We start from the raw sequence: 18,040 nt of genomic DNA, 5'->3' as shown, positions 1-18,040 counted from the left end.
TCGGAGCCCTCACTGTCACTTGGGATCATAGGGAATAACTCAACTGCCAATCGTGACGTGCTGGCAAGACTCATCAGCATACTCCTCAGCAGTTCTGGCTCTATTCCCGCAGACTGAAAGGGAAGACCGTGCGTACAAAAAAATTGACAGATGGCGACAAATGTGGATGGAAGCAAAGGGAATGCTGGGATGCGAACCGATGCATCACAGGGCATTGGGACAGGACCCAGAATGTCCTGCACTCCCTGCCCCCCTCCTACAAGCCACAGCACCAGAATAGGAAGAGGTGCTCTGTGGGATAGCTGCCCATAATGCACCGTTCCCAATGCTGCTGCAACTGCTGCAAATGTGGCCACGCCAGTGCGCTTGCAGCGGTCAGTGTGGACAGACTGCAGCGCTTTCCCTACTGCGCTCTACGAAGACGGGTTTAACTCACAGCACTCTACATCTGCAAATGTAGCCATGCCCTTAGAAGTTCTGTTCCTGGCTGGGACCAAGGAACAAAAAAAGATAATCCTCTGTAGCCAAAGGAGTTTGAGGGATAACCAGTCTTTGGTTCTGGCTGCATTTGCTTAGCTGCAGGAGAGAGGATCTGAGAACTTCAACCCTGAGATAATGGGTGAAGATAAAGGGTCCAGGTGGGAAAGAGGCTCAGGGAAGCAGAAGTGATCATAGGATCATAGAATATCAGGGTTGGAAGGGACCTCATATTGGAAGGATGTCATCTAGTTCAAACCCCTGCTCAAAGCATGACCAATCCCCAACTAAGTTATCCCAGCCAGGGCTTTGTCAAGCCTTATCATAAAAACCTGAAAGGAAGGAGATTCCACCACCTCCCTAGATAACGCATTCTAGTGCTTCACCACCCTCCTAGTGAAAAAGTTTTTCCTAATATCCAATCTAAACCTCCCGCACTGCAACTTGAGACCATTACTCCTCATTCTGTCACCTGGTGCCACTGAGAACAGTCTAGATCCATCCTGTGTGGAACCCCCTTTCAGGTAGTTGAAAGCAGCTATCAAATCCCGCCTCATTCTTCTCTTCTGCAGACTAAACAGTCCCAGTCCCCTCAGCCTCTCCTCATAAATTCTGTGCTCCAGCTCCCTAATCATTTTTGTTGTCCTCTGCTGGACTCTTTCTAATTTTGCCACCTTGTTCTTGTAGTGTGGGGCCCAAAACTGGACACAGTACTCCAAATGAGGCCTCACCAATGCCGAATACAGGAGAATGATCAGGTTCCTCAATCTGCTGGCAGTGCTCCTACTTATACAGCCCAAAATGCCGTTAGCCTTCTTGGTAACAAGGGCACACTGTTGACTCATATCCAGCTTCTTGTCCACTGTGACCCTAGGTCCTTTTCTGCAGAACTGCTGCCTAGCCACTCGGTCCCTAGTCTGTAGCATAGAATCATAGAATCATAGAATATAAGGGTTGGAAGGGACCCCAGAAGGTCATCTAGTCCAACCCCCTGCTCAAAGCAGGACCAATTCCCAGTTAAATCATCCCAGCCAGGGCTTTGTCAAGCCTGACCTTAAAAACCTCTAAGGAAGGAGATTCTACCACCTCCCTAGGTAACGCATTCCAGTGTTTCACCACCCTCATAGTGAAAAAGTTTTTCCTAATATCCAATCTAAACCTCCCCCACTGTAACTTGAGACCATTACTCCTCGTTCTGTCATCTGATACCATTGAGAACAGTCTAGAGCCATCCTCTTTGGAACCCCCTTTCAGGTAGTTGAAAACAGCTATCAAATCCCCCCTCATTCTTCTCTTCTGCAGACTAAACAATCCCAGCTCCCTCAGCCTCTCCTCATAACTCATATGTTCCAGACCCCTAATCATTTTTGTTGCCCTTCGCTGGACTCTCTCCAATTTATCCACATCCTTCTTGAAGTGTGGGGCCCAAAACTGGACACAGTACTCCAGATGAGGCCTCACCAATGTCGAATAGAGGGGAACGATCACGTCCCTCGATCTGCTCGCTATGCCCCTACTTATACATCCCAAAATGCCATTGGCCTTCTTGGCAACAAGGGCACACTGCTGACTCATATCCAGCTTCTCGTCCACTGTCACCCCTAGGTCCTTTTCCGCAGAACTGCTGCCTAGCCATTCGGTCCCTAGTCTGTAGCTGTGCATTGGGTTCTTCCGTCCTAAGTGCAGGACCCTGCACTTATCCTTATTGAACCTCATCAGATTTCTTTTGGCCCAATCCTCCAATTTGTCTAGGTCCCTCTGTATCCTATCCCTCCCCTCCAGCGTATCTACCACTCCTCCCAGTTTAGTATCATCCGCAAATTTGCTGAGAGTGCAATCCACACCATCCTCCAGATCATTTATGAAGATATTGAACAAAACCGGCCCCAGGACCGACCCCTGGGGCACACCACTTGATACCGGCTGCCAACTAGACATGGAGCCATTGATCACTACCCGTTGAGCCCGACAATCTAGCCAGCTTTCTACCCACCTTGTAGTGCATTCATCCAGCCCATACTTCCTTAACTTGCTGACAAGAATACTGTGGGAGACCGTGTCAAAAGCTTTGCTAAAGTCAAGAAACAATACATCCACTGCTTTCCCTTCATCCACAGAACCAGTAATCTCATCATAGAAGGCGATTAGATTAGTCAGGCATGACCTTCCCTTGGTGAATCCATGCTGGCTGTTCCTGATCACTTTCCTCTTATGCAAGTGCTTAAGGATTGATTCTTTGAGGACCTGCTCCATGATTTTTCCAGGGACTGAAGTGAGGCTCACTGGCCTGTAGTTCCCAGGATCCTCCTTCTTCCCTTTTTTAAAGATTGGCACTACATTAGCCTTTTTCCAGTCATCCGGGACTTCCCCGGTTCGCCACGAGTTTTCAAAGATAACAGCAGTGCAAGTGTATCCTATCCCTACTCTCCAGAGTATCTACCACTCCTCCCAGTTTAGTGTCATCTGCAACCTTGCTGAGGGTGCAATCCACGCCATGCTCCAGATCATTAGTGAAGATATTGAAGAAAACCAGACCCAGCACGCACCCTTCATAGAATCACAGAATATCAGGGTTGGAAGGGACTTCAGGAGGTCATCTAGTCCAACCCCCTGCTCAAAGCAGGACCTAATCCCCCACTAAATCAGCCTTGGGGCACTCCGCTTGGGCCTGCCAACTAGACATGGAGCCATTGATCACTACCCGTTGAGCCCGATGATCTAGCCAGGTTTCTATCCACCATTCATCCAGCCCATACTTCTTTAACTTGCTGGCAAGAATACTGTGGGAGACCGTATCAAAAGCTTTGCTAAAGTCAAGGAATAACACATCCACCACTTTCCCCTCATCCACAGAGCTATACGTAACTGCTATGTATAATGTCCCTGGGTGGGAACATGGAATAGTGAGAGGGCCTCGGTTACCCCACTGGCCACCGGTGAAGTGGTATAAACCCCAAGAAAAGGGGGGGACAAGCCTAACTTAAGCCCCGAGAAGGGGACAAGACTCATTTGGAAACATGACCAAAGGGCTGAAAACACTGATGAGGGCAGACTGACAGTTTTGTTGGACTCTGCTATCCTGGAAGGGGTTTGTTTTGGTTGTGTGACCCAGCCAGAGAGCCGAGCCGCAGAAGGTCTGGAGCCAGAGGTAGATAGTCAGCAGGAGGCACTGGAGCCATTGAAGTAAGGTGAACAATATACAGGGGACTCCATGACCAGGAAAAGGCCTGCAATACCACACACAGCAGCAGGAGGCGCTCAAGAAGCGAGTGCCCCTCATTTCAGAGAGCCAGAGATGATTTTGTGTCTGGCAACCATAATCATTCGTTGTTCTTGGAATATTTGTCCCTTGCTTTGCACTTGAAGTTGCTCTCTATGTGCCTGAGACTGGAAGATTTGCTAGCTGTATGCATTGGTCCACACATGCACCTTGCTTATTTTCATGTTGTTTACCAAGAGTATAACTGGTGGTATCAAACTGACCACCTCTCCAGTTCCATCTCACAGCCATTAGTCTGAGACAGAGCGCCAGGGTCTGCAGCTTCTTAACTTAGAAAACTTACATAGATAAAAATATATACAAATGCTTAGCTATTGTAAATGCAGTAGAACCTCAGTTATGAACACCTTGGGAATGGAGGTTGTTTGTAACTCTGAACAAAACATTATCGTTCTTTTAAAAGTTTACAACTGAGCGTTGACTTAATACAGCTTTGAAACTTTACTATGCAGAAGAAAAATGCTGCTTTTAACCATCTTAATTTAAACAAAACAAGCAAAGATAGTTTCCTTACTTTGTCAAATCTTCTTCAAGTGCTTGTTCAAATCGATTCTGTTGTAGGTGTGTGTGCTTCCATGTGCACCACTGTAGGAATTTTTTGCCTTAGTGGTTGGCTGACTCTGGCGCCCTCTGGAGTCCCATGCTCATGCGCCAGTGCATGAGGCACCGCCGACCCGAAACCCTCTCAGGTCCTTCTTACCACCCGTGGTGGTTGGTCAGAGCAATAGCATGTTTTCTCTGTGTATTTGTTTTATATAGTTCTCAATACTTAGTGTTAGTTTTTAATATAGTGTTCAGTAGTTAGATTCCCCATTGGAGACCTCATCCCAGGGACGGAGCATGCTGGATGGTCCCCAGGCTTAAAGCCGTGCTCGATCTGCAACAAGCCTGTGCCTGTTAGTGACCCCAATAGCAGCTGCCTAAAGTGTTTGCGGGAGTCGCATGTGAAGAAGAGATGTAGGATTTGCAAAAACATTTGTCCAAGGACTCAAAAAGAGCAGGACATTTGTCTTAAAGCCCTTTTCATGGAGGCTGCGCTCCTTCAGGCATCAGAGCTGTCCCACTACGACTCTATGCCAAGCACATCAGCATTGGTGTGGAGCGCCCCATTGGCACCAGGTTCCTCCCAGCACCAATCCCCCTCACCGGCACTTAAGCACCAAAAGAAGCAGCACAGCCGCTCCCCAGCAGCAAGTACAGAGGGGAAGGGGGTATCTGGCAAAGGATCCTGTTCAGGCTGCCAGCTCATCCCAGAGCTCCAAGGGCGTACCTCTCCAGCTGGACCCCTTATCTTGCCCAGGGATCCACCTCTGACTTCACTTGTTAGTGCCTTCAAAACCCGAGGCCTTTCAGGTGGCTAGGAACCTTGTGGCCCTATCAGCACCGCCTACACCGCGTCCCATGGTGGACACTATTAAGGCTCCCCAATCCAAGGTCAAGCTAGGCATGGGTCTCAAATGGCTGTAGAGTGTTGCTGGTCTCTAGAGCAGAGATGTCATTCCCAGACTCCACAACCTCGATCCCCGACACCGCAGTCACGGTCCCTGGCCAGACAGCCAAGGTTACTGGTACTGCGTTCGCGGTCATAGAATCATAGAATATCAGGGTTGGAAGGGACCTCAGGAGGTCATCTAGTCGAACCCCCTGCTCAAAGCAAGCAGGACCAATCCCCAATTAAATCATCCCAGCCAGGGCTTTGTCAAGCCTGACCTTAAAAACTTCTAAGGAAGGAGATTCTACCACCTCCCTAGGTAACGCATTCCAGTGTTTCACCACCCTCCTAGTGAAAAAGTTTTTCCTAAGTAAGTAGGGGCATAGTGTTTTTCCTTAGGTTTTTCCTAATATCCAACCTAAACCTCCCCCATGGCAACTTGAGACCACTACTCCTTGTCCTGTCCTCTTCCACCACTGAGAATAGTCTAGAACCATCCTCTCTGGAACCACCTCTCAGGTAGCTGAAAGCAGCTATCAAATCCCCCCTCATTCTTCTCTTCCGCAGACTAAAAAATCCCTGTTCCCTCAGCCTCTCCTCATAAGTCATGTGTTCCAGACCCCTAATCATTTTTGTTGCCCTTCAATGGACTCTCTCCAATTTATCCACATCCTTCTTGTAGTGTGGGACCCAAAACTGGACACAGTACTCCAGATGAGGCCTCACCAATGTCGAATAGAGGGGGACGATCATGTCCCTCGATCTGCTCACTATGCCCCTACTTATACATCCCAAAATGCCATTGGCCTTCTTGGCAACAAGGGCACACTGCTGACTCATATCCAGCTTCTCGTCCACTGTCACCCCTAGGTCCTTTTCTGCAGAACTGCTGCCTAGCCATTCGGTCCCTAGTCTGTAGCTGTACATTGGTTTCTTCCGTCCTAAGTGCAGGACCCTGCACTTGTCCTTGTTGAACCTCATCAGATTTCTTTTGGCCCAATCCTCCAATTTGTCTAGGTCCCTCTGTATCCTATCCCTGCCCTCCAGCGTATCTACCACTCCTCCCAGTTTAGTATCATCCGCAAATTTGCTGAGAGTGCAATCCACACCATCCTCCAGATCATTTATGAAGATATTGAACAAAACCGGCCCCAGGACTGACCCCTGGGGCACTCCACTTGACACCGGCTGCCAACTAGACATGGAGCCATTGATCACTACCTGTTGAGCCCGACAATCTAGCCAACTTTCTACCCACCTTATAGTGCATTCATCCAGCCCATACTTCTTTAACTTGCTGACAAGAATACTGTGGGAGACCATGTCAAAAGCTTTGCTAAAGTCAAGAAACAATACATCCACTGCTTTCCCTTCATCCACAGAACCAGTAATCTCATCATAGAAGGCAATTAGATTAGTCAGGCATGACCTTCCCTTGGTGAATCCATGCTGACTGTTCCTGATCACTTTCCTCTCATGTAAGTGCTTCAGGATTGATTCTTTGAGGACCTGCTCCATGATTTTTCCGGGGACTGAGGTGAGGCTGACTGGCCTGTAGTTCCCAGGATCCTCCTCCTTCCCTTTTTTAAAGATTGGCACTACATTAGCCTTTTTCCAGTCATCTGGGACTTCCTCCGTTCGCCACGAGTTTTCAAAGATAATGGCCAATGGCTCTGCAATCACAGCCGTCAATTCCTTTAGCACTTTCGGGTGCAACTTGTCCAGCCCCATGGACTTGTGCTCATCCAGCTTTTCTAAATAGTCCCTAACCACCAATGCAGTCCCCACCAATGCAGTGTGGATCTCCTGCCTCAAGGCATCAATCACCACACTCCCAGTACCAACCCTCCTCCCGGCAACCGACGCCTTGGCAGAAGTCCCCTTGCCCCAAATGGCCTCCGGCACGCCAGTCACCACCTGTACGGAACCGCTTTCCACGTTCCCAGCACCAGTCTCCATCGCTCTCCAGAGAGGTATTGGTCGCCACCCGTTAGGTGCCGGTGTCCCGTTCTTTGTGTCAGCTGGCAGACACAGGCAACCATAGCCCCTCCATGGTCCCTGAAGGGACTCAGACTGAGAGTTCAGTCATTTGCTATGTAGGCAGCGGTCACCCTAGGTTCCGGAGGTCAGCCTGGCGCCGACGGCGGCCACATGGCAACAGGGCCGCTTGTTGGCTCAGTTGTCCTATTGGAACCCGTGGGGTCTTCCAATGATGCTAGTGGTATATTCACATCACTCTTCAAGTTTCTCTTCCAGTCCTATGAATCTGTGAACTCCGAGCCCATCTTGTGAGTCACCAAGAATGGAATCAACATGAGCAAGCACTCAAAGAAGAAACAACAGTTACCTATCTTTCGTAACTGTTGTTCTTCAAGATCGGTTGCTCATGTCCATTCCATTACCTGCCCTCCTACCCCTCTGCCGGAATTACAGACAAGAAGGAACTGAAAGGGTATAGGGCTGGCAGCGCCTCAGATTCCGGCACAAGAGTGTGGGACTTTAGAGGGTGCCAGAGCCGGCCCTACAGATACCAGTAAAGCACAAAATTTTGACAACGGTGCACGTGGGCACGCACACACCTAGATTGGAAGATACTTTTCAAACTGAACAGCAACTGGAGGAGGAACCACCTGACCAGAAAGGTACTGCTGTAGCTGTAGTTTTATTTGCTACAATTTTTTTTATTTATAACTCAACCCAAAACACATTGCCAGACCGACATCCTTACTTATGCTGCCCATAAGTAATCTCATTGTTTTCAATAGGACTACTCAAGGACTAGGTATACTTAGCATTGAGTAAGCTATAGCTCTTATCGTCCTTGCCAGTTGAGGCAGCCGCACCAAATTTGTCTTCAGTCCTGAATGACTTTAGAGCAGTGGTGGGCAACCTGCGGCCAGCAGGCCACATGCGGCCCATCAGGGTAATCCGATTGCGAGCTGCAAGACATTTTGCTGCCAATGGGAGCTGCGGGAAGCAGCAGGTCGCAAGGATGTGCTGGCTGCCTCTTCCCGCAGCTCCCATTGGCTGGGAATGGCGACCACTGTGCCTCCGGACGGTCAATGTCAGCAAAATGTCTCGTGGCCCACAATCAGATTACCCTGAGGGGCCGCAGGTTGCCCACCACTGCTTTAGAGCCTTCCAGATGCTGTTAAGGAGGATAGCAGGGTTGCCCCAGATACCTTTAGAGGAGGTGCATAAGATTCTACACAAATTATTGGATATTCTGCAAAGTTGCCCTAACAATTAACGATCTAATCCTGGAGCCTGCAGCAACATTGTGGTACACTGTGGCTATGATTGCCCCAACTCCAAAGAGAAAAGGAACTATTACATGCCACACAAAAGGAAGGAATAGACGACACTAGACAAAATCAACACGAGCATACCAGGATGCCAGGGACCTATTAGTAAGGTTACGATTTTGTCATGGATATTTTTAGTAAAAGTCATGGACAACAAACAAAAAATCACAGAAGCAGTGACTTTTTACCAAAAACATCCCTGACAAAACAGGGATGGAGGAGGGTTCAGAACCCGCCTCCCCCCCCGCCGCCCCTGTAGTGCCTGGAGCTGCAGGCACCCCATTGTATAGTGGCTTGTGGGGCTGGGAGCTGCAGGGAGTTCCCCACCAGGTGCAAGGGCAGGGGAGCTGCGGCAGCTGGGGAGCTTTGGGGGGGGGGTACCCGCAGCCCCTGAGCAGCTCCAGAGTCCTGCTGCTGCTATCTGAGAGCTGTGGGGGGGCCCAGCTGCTCACGGCGTTGGAGCCACTGGACAGCTCACGTGTTGCCACCAATAGCAGCAGCTGGTCAGTTGTAGGGGTCTCACCACCTGCAGCTCCCAGCCGGCAGCGGAGTCTGGGCTTTTGCCAGGGCCATCAACGTCACAGAGGTCGCTCGAAGTCACGGAATCCGTGACTTCCGCAACCTCCATGACATAATCGTAGCCTTACCTATTAGGTAGAAGGAACATCTGCTAGTTTCTAGTCTCACATTGCAAATTACCAGGTGCTTATGGCCAAGTATGATTTTATTAATTATAAATTGTCAGAATTGATGGACAAATTGCCTCAGGACAGTAAGCAAGAGTTCACCACATAGTTGAAGAAGGGAAATTGGAGGCTAGATTCACTCTCAAAGTGGCTTTAGATGCAGCAGATACAGCCTCTCACTTGATGGTGACTGCAGTCATGATGAGGTGCTCCTCATAACTCCACTCGTTGGGCTTTCCAAAAGAGGTGCAGATGACAGTGGAGGATTTGCCATTTGAAGGAAACAATGTATTTAGCGAAAAGAAGGATGTGTGACCACACTTTAAAAGACTCTACGGCCACCTTTCGTTCCCTTAGTATCTGTACCACTGCTCTGAAGAGGAAGGTCTCTAGATCCCAGCCATACCATAAGTAGAGCACTGTTCCAGTTATCTTAACAGGGCATACCATCTCTCCATCCCTGCTTCCAACCTGCCGTCCCTGACCCATTTGAGACCACTCTCATGACAGGATACTGATGCAAGAGGTGGAATAATTTCTTCAGCTGCGAGCCATAGAACCGCCTCCTAAGCTCAGAGGGAAAGGCACTTTGAGGTACTTCCTGATCCCCAAAAGGAAGGGAAGTTGGAGGCCTATCTAGGATCTCAGGCTATTGAACACCTGCATGTGACACTGGAAGTTCAGGATGATCACCCTCTCCCTGATAATCCCTGATCCAGGGATGGGAGATTGATATACAGGTCTTGACCAGAAAGAAGCTTACTTTCACATAGACATACACTCAGCACACAGGAGTTTCCTAAGGTTTACCATTGGCTTTGGACATTACCAATACATTACCCTTCTGAACACAGTGCTGAGATTGTTTACATAGGTCCTGGCAGTAGTGGCAGCCCACTTGTGTCATCGAGGCATACCAGTATTCTTCTTCAAGTTGTTGTCCCTATGGGTGTTCCACTTCAGGTGTATGAGCATGCCTAAACCTTTCTGGTTAGATATTTTGATACCAGCATCCATATGGTCCACGCCTGAGCCCTGTATATCCTCATGCCCTGATTAGAAGGTATATAGGGGAGGGTGGATCTGCTGCAGCTCCAGTTTCTTTTCAAGTGCCTGTGGCCTAAGAGAGAGTTCTGTGGTGTCCGTTAGCTAGTCTGCTTGTTAATCCTTTCTTTATATCTTATTTATTTTCTTTATTTTCCTGTCATACCTTCTGTGTGTTCTGCCCCCCACTCCCCCACCACATTCCAGCATCTCCCTCAGTTCTGGACGTCTGGGCTGCTCTCCTCTCTCAGCAATTCATGGAGGCAGATCAGCCTTTTGGTACCATCTATTCTAGCCATCTCCCTTCTGCTTGCTGCCAGATTCTCTGCCTGTGCAGCAGCAGGCAGTGATATCTTCTTTTTTGGTTCCTCTTTCTATTTTTGTCTTTTTTGGTTCCTCTTTCTATTTTAACTTTTTTGCCCTGTTTTTTGGGCAGTGGGGAACAGTGTTCTCTCTCCTCAGCATTCCTCCTCCTCCTCCCTGACTCAGTTAATCCCTAGAGGGTATTAACCATCCCTGAGTCTCCGCTGCAGTATCTCCTGCCAGCTCTTCTGCCCCTTATAGGCATAGCAGAGCAGCCAAGAAAGCCACAGGTTAAATCTAAGTGGTGCTGTATATGTGAGGCAGCCTTCCCAGGCTCGCAGACAGAGTTATGCCCAGCCTGCACCCAGCCTTCTGTCCTTAACTCCATTAGGTCTCAGGGCTACAAATTGGACAGGCAGGTGAGGTCCCATATCTATGAAGTCTTGCATTGCTCTTCTTGGGCACATCATCATGCACATACATAACACTGTTTGCAAGACTCCACCTCTGTTGTCTGCAGGTTTTGTCTCAGTGCTTGGGTGGGTGCTGGACTCCCTCACCAGGTTGAAAAATTTGAAGACAGTTTGTGTTGGAATCTGTTCATCCTGACTCTACCAGAAGATAAACTGTTACAGACTCTTCACTGCTGGTTTAGGAAGCCCATCTAGAAGGGCATAAAGCCCCTATCTCTTGGATTCAGTGTGGATTTGTTTAAATCAAAGAGATTTAAATCAGATTTTAATCAGCAAGTAGAAAACCTTTTTATCATGTAATTCAATTCACTAACTATAGTTAGTATTTCCTTTATTAACTAAAGTTAGTTTTAAATGAAAAACATGTATGATAAAATTTTGGATAATCCAGCACATTTAAGGTAGCTTTGTTCAATTTCAAAAAAATTAAAATGCTATTTTTGAGCACTGTTAATTGAATTTGAATTTCCATTCAAATAGAGTTTGATACCAATTGCAAGTTAAAAAAAAATCTAGTAAATAAGAAATGCATCATTCACCATTTGCTAACATAAAAAAGCTAAAAGTAAGAATCTGAATAAATGTCAGTTAAGCTATAGCTGTTAGAACCAGTAGATCTCATCCTCTCTCTCTTATTTTTTTTTATTCATGGATTGAAAGGGGAAAGTAAGCTTTCCTGCTTTTTCAGCTCCCAATTGGTTTCTTAACTTTGAATGGACTAGTCATCAAACTGAACTAGTTGAATAGACTGAAATGAAGAAACTGTTCTCTCTGCAAAGGAGGCTACTGCTGCCAAAAGTTGATTCAACACTTCAGCAAACTCTGGTTCTAAGTGCTTAGCCAATTACTTCTGCTAGTTCAGTGGACTTCCTTTATAACTTTGCAGCAAACTTTCTTAATGTAATATGCATTTAATATTATTTTTTGTGTTTACGTGATTTGAATAGATTATAGTTAGTTTAGGCTTTAATCTAGGTTGTCAATTTCAAATTTAGTTTTAAATAGACTTCTTCTAAAAATAAAGCTGTATTTAATTTAAAAATCTGATTTTTTTTTTTTAGATTTTTTTAAATAATCAACTTTTATCCACTCTGCTTGGACACTGTAAGAGTGTAAAAAGAAAAGGAGTACTTGTGGCACCTTAGAGACTAACAAATTTATTTGAGCATAAGCTTTTGTGAGCTATAGCTCACTTCATCGAATGCATCCGATGAAGTGAGCTGTAGCTCACGAAAGCTTATGCTCAAATAAATTGGTTAGTCTCTAAGGTGCCACAAGTACTCCTTTTCTTTTTGCTAATACAGACTAACACGGCTGCTACTCTGAAACCTGTAAGAGTGTAGTCTCCATATCAATGTATTTGAGCTATGTGCAGTGCGCAAGCCCTTCCTGCAGTTGATCTGGATTGTATACATTAGTCATGTCAGACAACAGGACAGCAGTTTATTATATCAACAGGCAAGAAGGGACAAGATACTCCTGCTTATGCATAGAGGTGTCAACATTGGGAACAGGTGTATTTGCCATCATGTCCCCCTGTCTGATGTTCGCCGACCTGGAACACAAAACATGCTTACTGACGGTCACAGCAGATGTTTCTCCAAAGACCATGAATGGGAACTGCATTACTTCATAAACCAGGTTATATTCCAGCAGCAAGGCCATCCATTGTAGGACCACTTCTCATCAAATGAAAACAAGAAGCGCCAGAAGTATTGCTCCAAGGATGGTCGTGGCCAGCACTCTGTGGAGAATACATTTCTTGTCCAATTATCTTCACTACTGTTATGTGCATTTTTCCCCTCGATTCACCTCCTGCCGAGAGTCCTGAGGAAAATCGAGCAGGACAAGGCAATGTTATTTGTGGTTACTTCCAGTGGCACCCACAATCACAACAATATTCAGATTACTTGTGATCCTGACGGACTAGTCACTTACCCCAGGTCAATGGTGCTTTAATCTTATACCAAAGATAACACTTGTAGCCAATCCTGTAGTAAACTATATGAAGGTTTATTAAACATGAAAAGGAAATTAGAGAGATATTTACAAGGTTAAAGCAAGCAACTATCGACACATGAATGAGTTAGTCTTAGGTTTCAAAAGGTAATAGGGGCTTCTATTTGTCCTTTAGAGCTAACCCAGGCTAAGCAGCTGGGGAGCTGTTTCTTATACCTAGAAACACCTTGCATCACCTGCTCCTCTCCAAGTCCAAGCAATATAGAGATCCTTGTTCGTTTTAGTTTTTATCCATCTCCTGCCAAGTGCTCTGAGCTGCAAGCTCCGGTGATTGGATCACAGAGAGGAGAACAGAACAAAAAGAGTATTTAATCCTTTTGTTGGTAGATTGTTGGTATCCTCAGTCCAGATATGTGGAGTTATCCCCTTGTAAGATCTACCCATAACCTGTCTGGTAATCAACTGGTCTCCTCTTTCAGGGTGGAGGGTAACAATTTCTGTAGTAGAGCAGCTCTTCACACTAATTAATGTGCCTCTTCTGTGTGGTGGCGATTCATACACCCACTCAAATATTACACTACACTATGGAATACAGTTACGAGTAAGATGAATGCATGCAGCAGCTCACAAGCATTTGATAGTCTAAACACTAAATTCTTTCTTATAATTCTAATACCTATTCTATCAGTATTAACCCACAAGTGATCAAGACAGATTCCAGCTATGTATCTGTCAGTGTCCAATTGAGACATGGGGCTTTGGCATGAGCTGGCACCAAGCCTGCCAGCATCACACCAACACAAAAATGGTGTAGGAAGGAGTGTTACCAGTACTCCTGAATACACCTCAGGGTCCCCCTATTCTTGATAAGGTGTCATCCACTTCATTTTCTTTTCCCTTGGTACGGATAATTTCCATGTCATACTCCTGTAGAGCCACACTCCAACACAGCAGTCTGTGCAACCATGTTAGTGGGGAGCAGTCCATTAGAGCGTTAAATTTGCTATTATATAATTATGGCTTAAGTTGTCTAATAACGCAAACCATAGCATAACATTTCCTCTCAATGACAGCATAGTTCTGTTAAATGGAAATCAGCTTTTTACTTACCAAGGCAATTAGGTGCCTCTTGTGCTCTGCCCCAGCCTACATAAATACTGTAGCTAACCAGTATTAGAAGCATCAGTACACAGCACAAAAGGTTTGCTGAAATCAGGGCTGACTAAAGCTGGCTTTTTAAACAAAGCCTCTTTTATGTCCTTGAAGACTTTTTTTTACAGGCTTCAGTCCAGCTCACATTGTCTGGTTCCCCCTTTTTTTGTAAGGTCAGTTTTAGGAACCACAATGTCACTAAATCCCTTTGTAAACCTTAGGTAGTAGCTGGCCAGGCTCATAAAGTATTGGACCTGCTTTCTGGTTTGTTTGACAGTTCCGAATAGCTTCTACTTTTAAAGGATTAGGGCAAACAAATCCCCCCCCTACCCCCCGTCCTAAATAAGGTACCTCTCTGGGCCGTCTTACATTTGGACTCTTGACAGTGAGGTTGGCTTTTCTAAACCTCTGCAACACAATTCCAACATGGTTCAGGTGGTCTTGCCAGGAGTTGCAAAAAATAGCTAAGTCATCCATGTCGGCCCAGGCAAAGGCTTGCAAGCACTTCATTGACAAGCCTCTGAAAGGTAGCCTCCATGTTAATCAATCCAAATGGCATTGCTTTAAACTCAGGTCAGATTCCACATGAAACCTGACTTTTCCTTGGCATCAGCATCTGAGGGAATTTGCCAATAGCTGCAAGTTAAATCTAGAGTATTTAGGAATTTTGCACACACACCCCACCCAGTGGGTCCTCTAGCTGAGGTTTGAGGTAAGGATCAGGCTGAGTGATGGTGTTTACCCTTCTAAAACCTCATGGTTTTAATTCTTTTGGGTACTGTTACAATGGGAGATGTCCAGGGACTTTTCAATTTAGTAATCATCCCCATAACTTGCATGTTGTCCACCTCATCTTGAAACTGTCTTTGCACAGCCCTGTAGTTTCTATGGAATGCACCATTTTATTAGTTAAACCCGGCAAGTTGGAAAATGCTTGTCTGTGGCATGTCAAAGGAGCCAACATCTGCTTTTGGGTGGGGTCCAACCATTCCCAAACCTCAATGCTCTCTAGGGGAGTTTGTTCCTTACTCTTTTTGACTAAAGAATTAAAGGGCTGATAAATGTTCCCTTATCAGTACAACAAATCATAATCACCACCATCTCTCTTTCATGATAAGTTTTTAATCTGTTGACATGTACCAGGTGCACAGCTCCCCTGCCATAGAGCTTTTCTACATCGTAAGTGATCTCATTCACTCTGTCACCTCAAAAGATCCCTCCCAATAGTCTTGCTTATTGGTTTTTCCTCACTGGGATCAACAATAGCACCAGGTCACCAATATCAAAAGATCTTTCTCCAGCTTGCCTGTTGTACCATGTTTTCTGAGGGTTCTGATTCTTTTGAAGGTTCTGGTGCACTAAATCCATCATAGCCTTTAAATCTCCTTTAAAACAAGTGACATACTCCCCTACAGGCTGTCCTGGATCTTCTGTACTACCCTCACATGACCCTTGAATTAAATCTAAGGGTCCCCTTTTCTGTCTCCTGTAAAAGAGATCAAAGGGAGCAAACTGTGTGGACTCTTGCGGTACAATGCTGTATGTGAATAACAATAAGGCAGTAACACATCCCAGTCATTTTCTCACCAAATGACGTACCTTCCCAGCATAGACTTCAATGTTCCATCGAATCTTTCTAGCAGATCACTGGTCTCTGGATGCTCAGGGGTGGCTTTTATATGCCTCACTCCACACAACTCCCATAACTTCTTGAAAACCACAGACATGAAATTTGCACCACTGTCAGACAAGATTTCCATGGGAAAACCTATCCTGCTAAAAATGGTAATTAGGATTCGCCCTGCTAAAAATGGTAATTAGGGGCAGTAGCCACGGTTTCAGCTTCTATGTTAGATAGAGTTGTGGCTTCAGGGTACCTGGTGGCAGAATCCACCACAACCAGTATATATTTCTTTTCATTTCTAGAAGGTCCGGGTAGGGGTACCACAATATCTATGTACACTCTGGAAAACACCTCCTTAATGATGGGCAAAGGTGCCTAGCATGGTCCCCGTAACCTCTTATGCTTTTGACATAAAACAGCTCTTACTCTAATCTTTTACTGTCTTAAACATGTGAAGCGAATAGAAATTCTGTTTGAGCCTATCACAAGTTCTCTGCACTTCTAAATGCCCAGCAAAGGGACAGTCATGAGCTACCTGCAGCAACTCTGTCCTGTACTTAACAGGCACAAAGCACCTGCTTGAAAACCTCACCAAGGTGTCTCTTTTTCCCTACTGGAGCCTCCCTGTGCAACAAACCTCCTTCTAGAAAAAATCTACCTCAGCCAGGGTATTATTCTGAGCTGCATCACCTCACCATTCTCCCTACAGTCCAAGGCAGGCAAGACAAAGCCACACACTTGTTGACTGGGAGTTATGATATTAATCTGCTTAGACATGGCTACTATATAATGACCAATTAAAACATCAGCAGGGAGTAGATTTCTAATAGCCACAACACTATCTCCTTTAAAATTCTCACACTCAAGGTACAACTTGGCCAAAGTTACAGTTACAGGAAATTTGGCCAAAGCTAATATATTTAAGCTTTTACCAGGATGTCTGTCTTCCTTACCAAACTTTCTCTGACCAAAGTGACTTGGGATGCTGTGTCCCTCCAGCCCTTACAAGCTATGTCATTTACTTTAGCATTCCCCTCCCAAGATTCAGTCCTAATATAAGTCACTAGGATTTCCTCCTGCTCCACTACTGCCTCTGGAGCAATAGTGGAGGCGTTCATTGGGGCAGATGGGGTTGTGGATTGTGGGGTTATTTTGAGCAGTTAGGTTTTATATAGCTGGGAGTCCCATACTGGTGGCAGATAAATTGTTCTCCCTTTTAATATGGGATTTTAAACCCTGGGTTCCCTTGGCAAGGGAGGAGTTTTGAAAGTTGGGGTTAGGTTTATTTTCAGTCCTTTCTCCTTGCATAACCTGGGTGACAGGGGGATTTCCCTCCCCCTGGGATTTGTACCTCTGTGGGTCCTTGATTCTACATATTGGTCAGCAATTTCTGCAATCTATAAAACTGAATGGTTTTTAGGCACAGATGGCTGCTTTTACCTCATCTGTAACTGCCCATAACAATTGCTCCTGGGCCATCAGTTCAGACTGTTTTCCATAATCACCTTCAGCCCCCATCCCCATTATCTGTTTTCTCACAAAATCACACATTTTATGCACATAGTTAACATGAGCAATATTGTCTAATAGGCTGAGGTTTCTATACATCAATCAATCAATAGGTTTCAGAGGTAATCTTAAATCTTTTCAATACAATTTCTTTAAATTTCTTGTACGCTTTAGCATCACCTTTCTCCATATATTTAAAAACTTGTCTCACTTTCCCAGTTAATCTGGTTAAGAGGATAGGCATCTGCTTATCCACTGGGATATTGTACATCCCATATAATCTTTCAAAGGAGGAAGGGTACTCTTCTATGCAGTCAGTCTCCCTGATCCACAATTTTGCCATCAGTCTCTGGTACTCATGTTCTTCCTTGGCTCTTGGGTTCTGCAGTTGGCCCAGTTTCATTGCAGTAGTTGCCTCTGCGGGCTCTGAAATAGGATGGTTCTCACCCTCTGGATCTGATTCCATCTCATGTTCTTCCCTTTGCACCTGATCAAAACTTACTAGCAAAGTTCTCAGCTCCTGATCTGGAGTTTTCCTTTTAAAGGATATTTCCTGTTGTGAACTCCGGTTCACTTCTTACGTCTATTCTTTTGCCTTTTAAAATTCTCAGTTTTAAGTTTAAATTTTAACAGCATGGGGTTATGGTCTCTAAAATTAATTGACCTGTGGTATGTGAATCCTGCCACAACTATGCCAGTATGATGCTCCTAACAGTGACGCAAGATGGTGAGTACCAACCTCAAGGCAGGCTGTTAACCAAGTCACAAACCCCAAATTGGTTTCAAGTTCTAGGCT

The 18,040-nt window shown here is 45.7% G+C and overlaps 1 protein-coding gene across 2 annotated transcripts in view; it reads left to right on the top strand.

Moving 5' to 3' along the window:
- Positions 1-18,040, top strand: part of LPCAT1 (lysophosphatidylcholine acyltransferase 1) — a 184,480-nt gene that overhangs the window by 133,410 nt on the left and 33,030 nt on the right. The window contains exon 14 of one of the 2 annotated variants that reach the window (XM_075125481.1): positions 11,661-11,902. The exons of the other annotated variant lie outside the window; for it this stretch is intronic. Within the exon in view, the coding sequence (XP_074981582.1) occupies positions 11,661-11,707 (47 nt within the window). The 3' untranslated portion in view covers positions 11,708-11,902. Of the gene's footprint in view, positions 1-11,660; positions 11,903-18,040 lie in introns of those variants that run through there. 2 annotated transcript variants of the gene reach the window in all.

Source organism: Caretta caretta, chromosome 2 (genome assembly GCF_965140235.1).
Source record: "Caretta caretta isolate rCarCar2 chromosome 2, rCarCar1.hap1, whole genome shotgun sequence".
Taxonomy (NCBI): domain Eukaryota; kingdom Metazoa; phylum Chordata; order Testudines; family Cheloniidae; genus Caretta; species Caretta caretta.
Note: the sequence above shows the minus strand (reverse complement) of the source record. Positions and strands in the feature narration are given on the sequence as shown.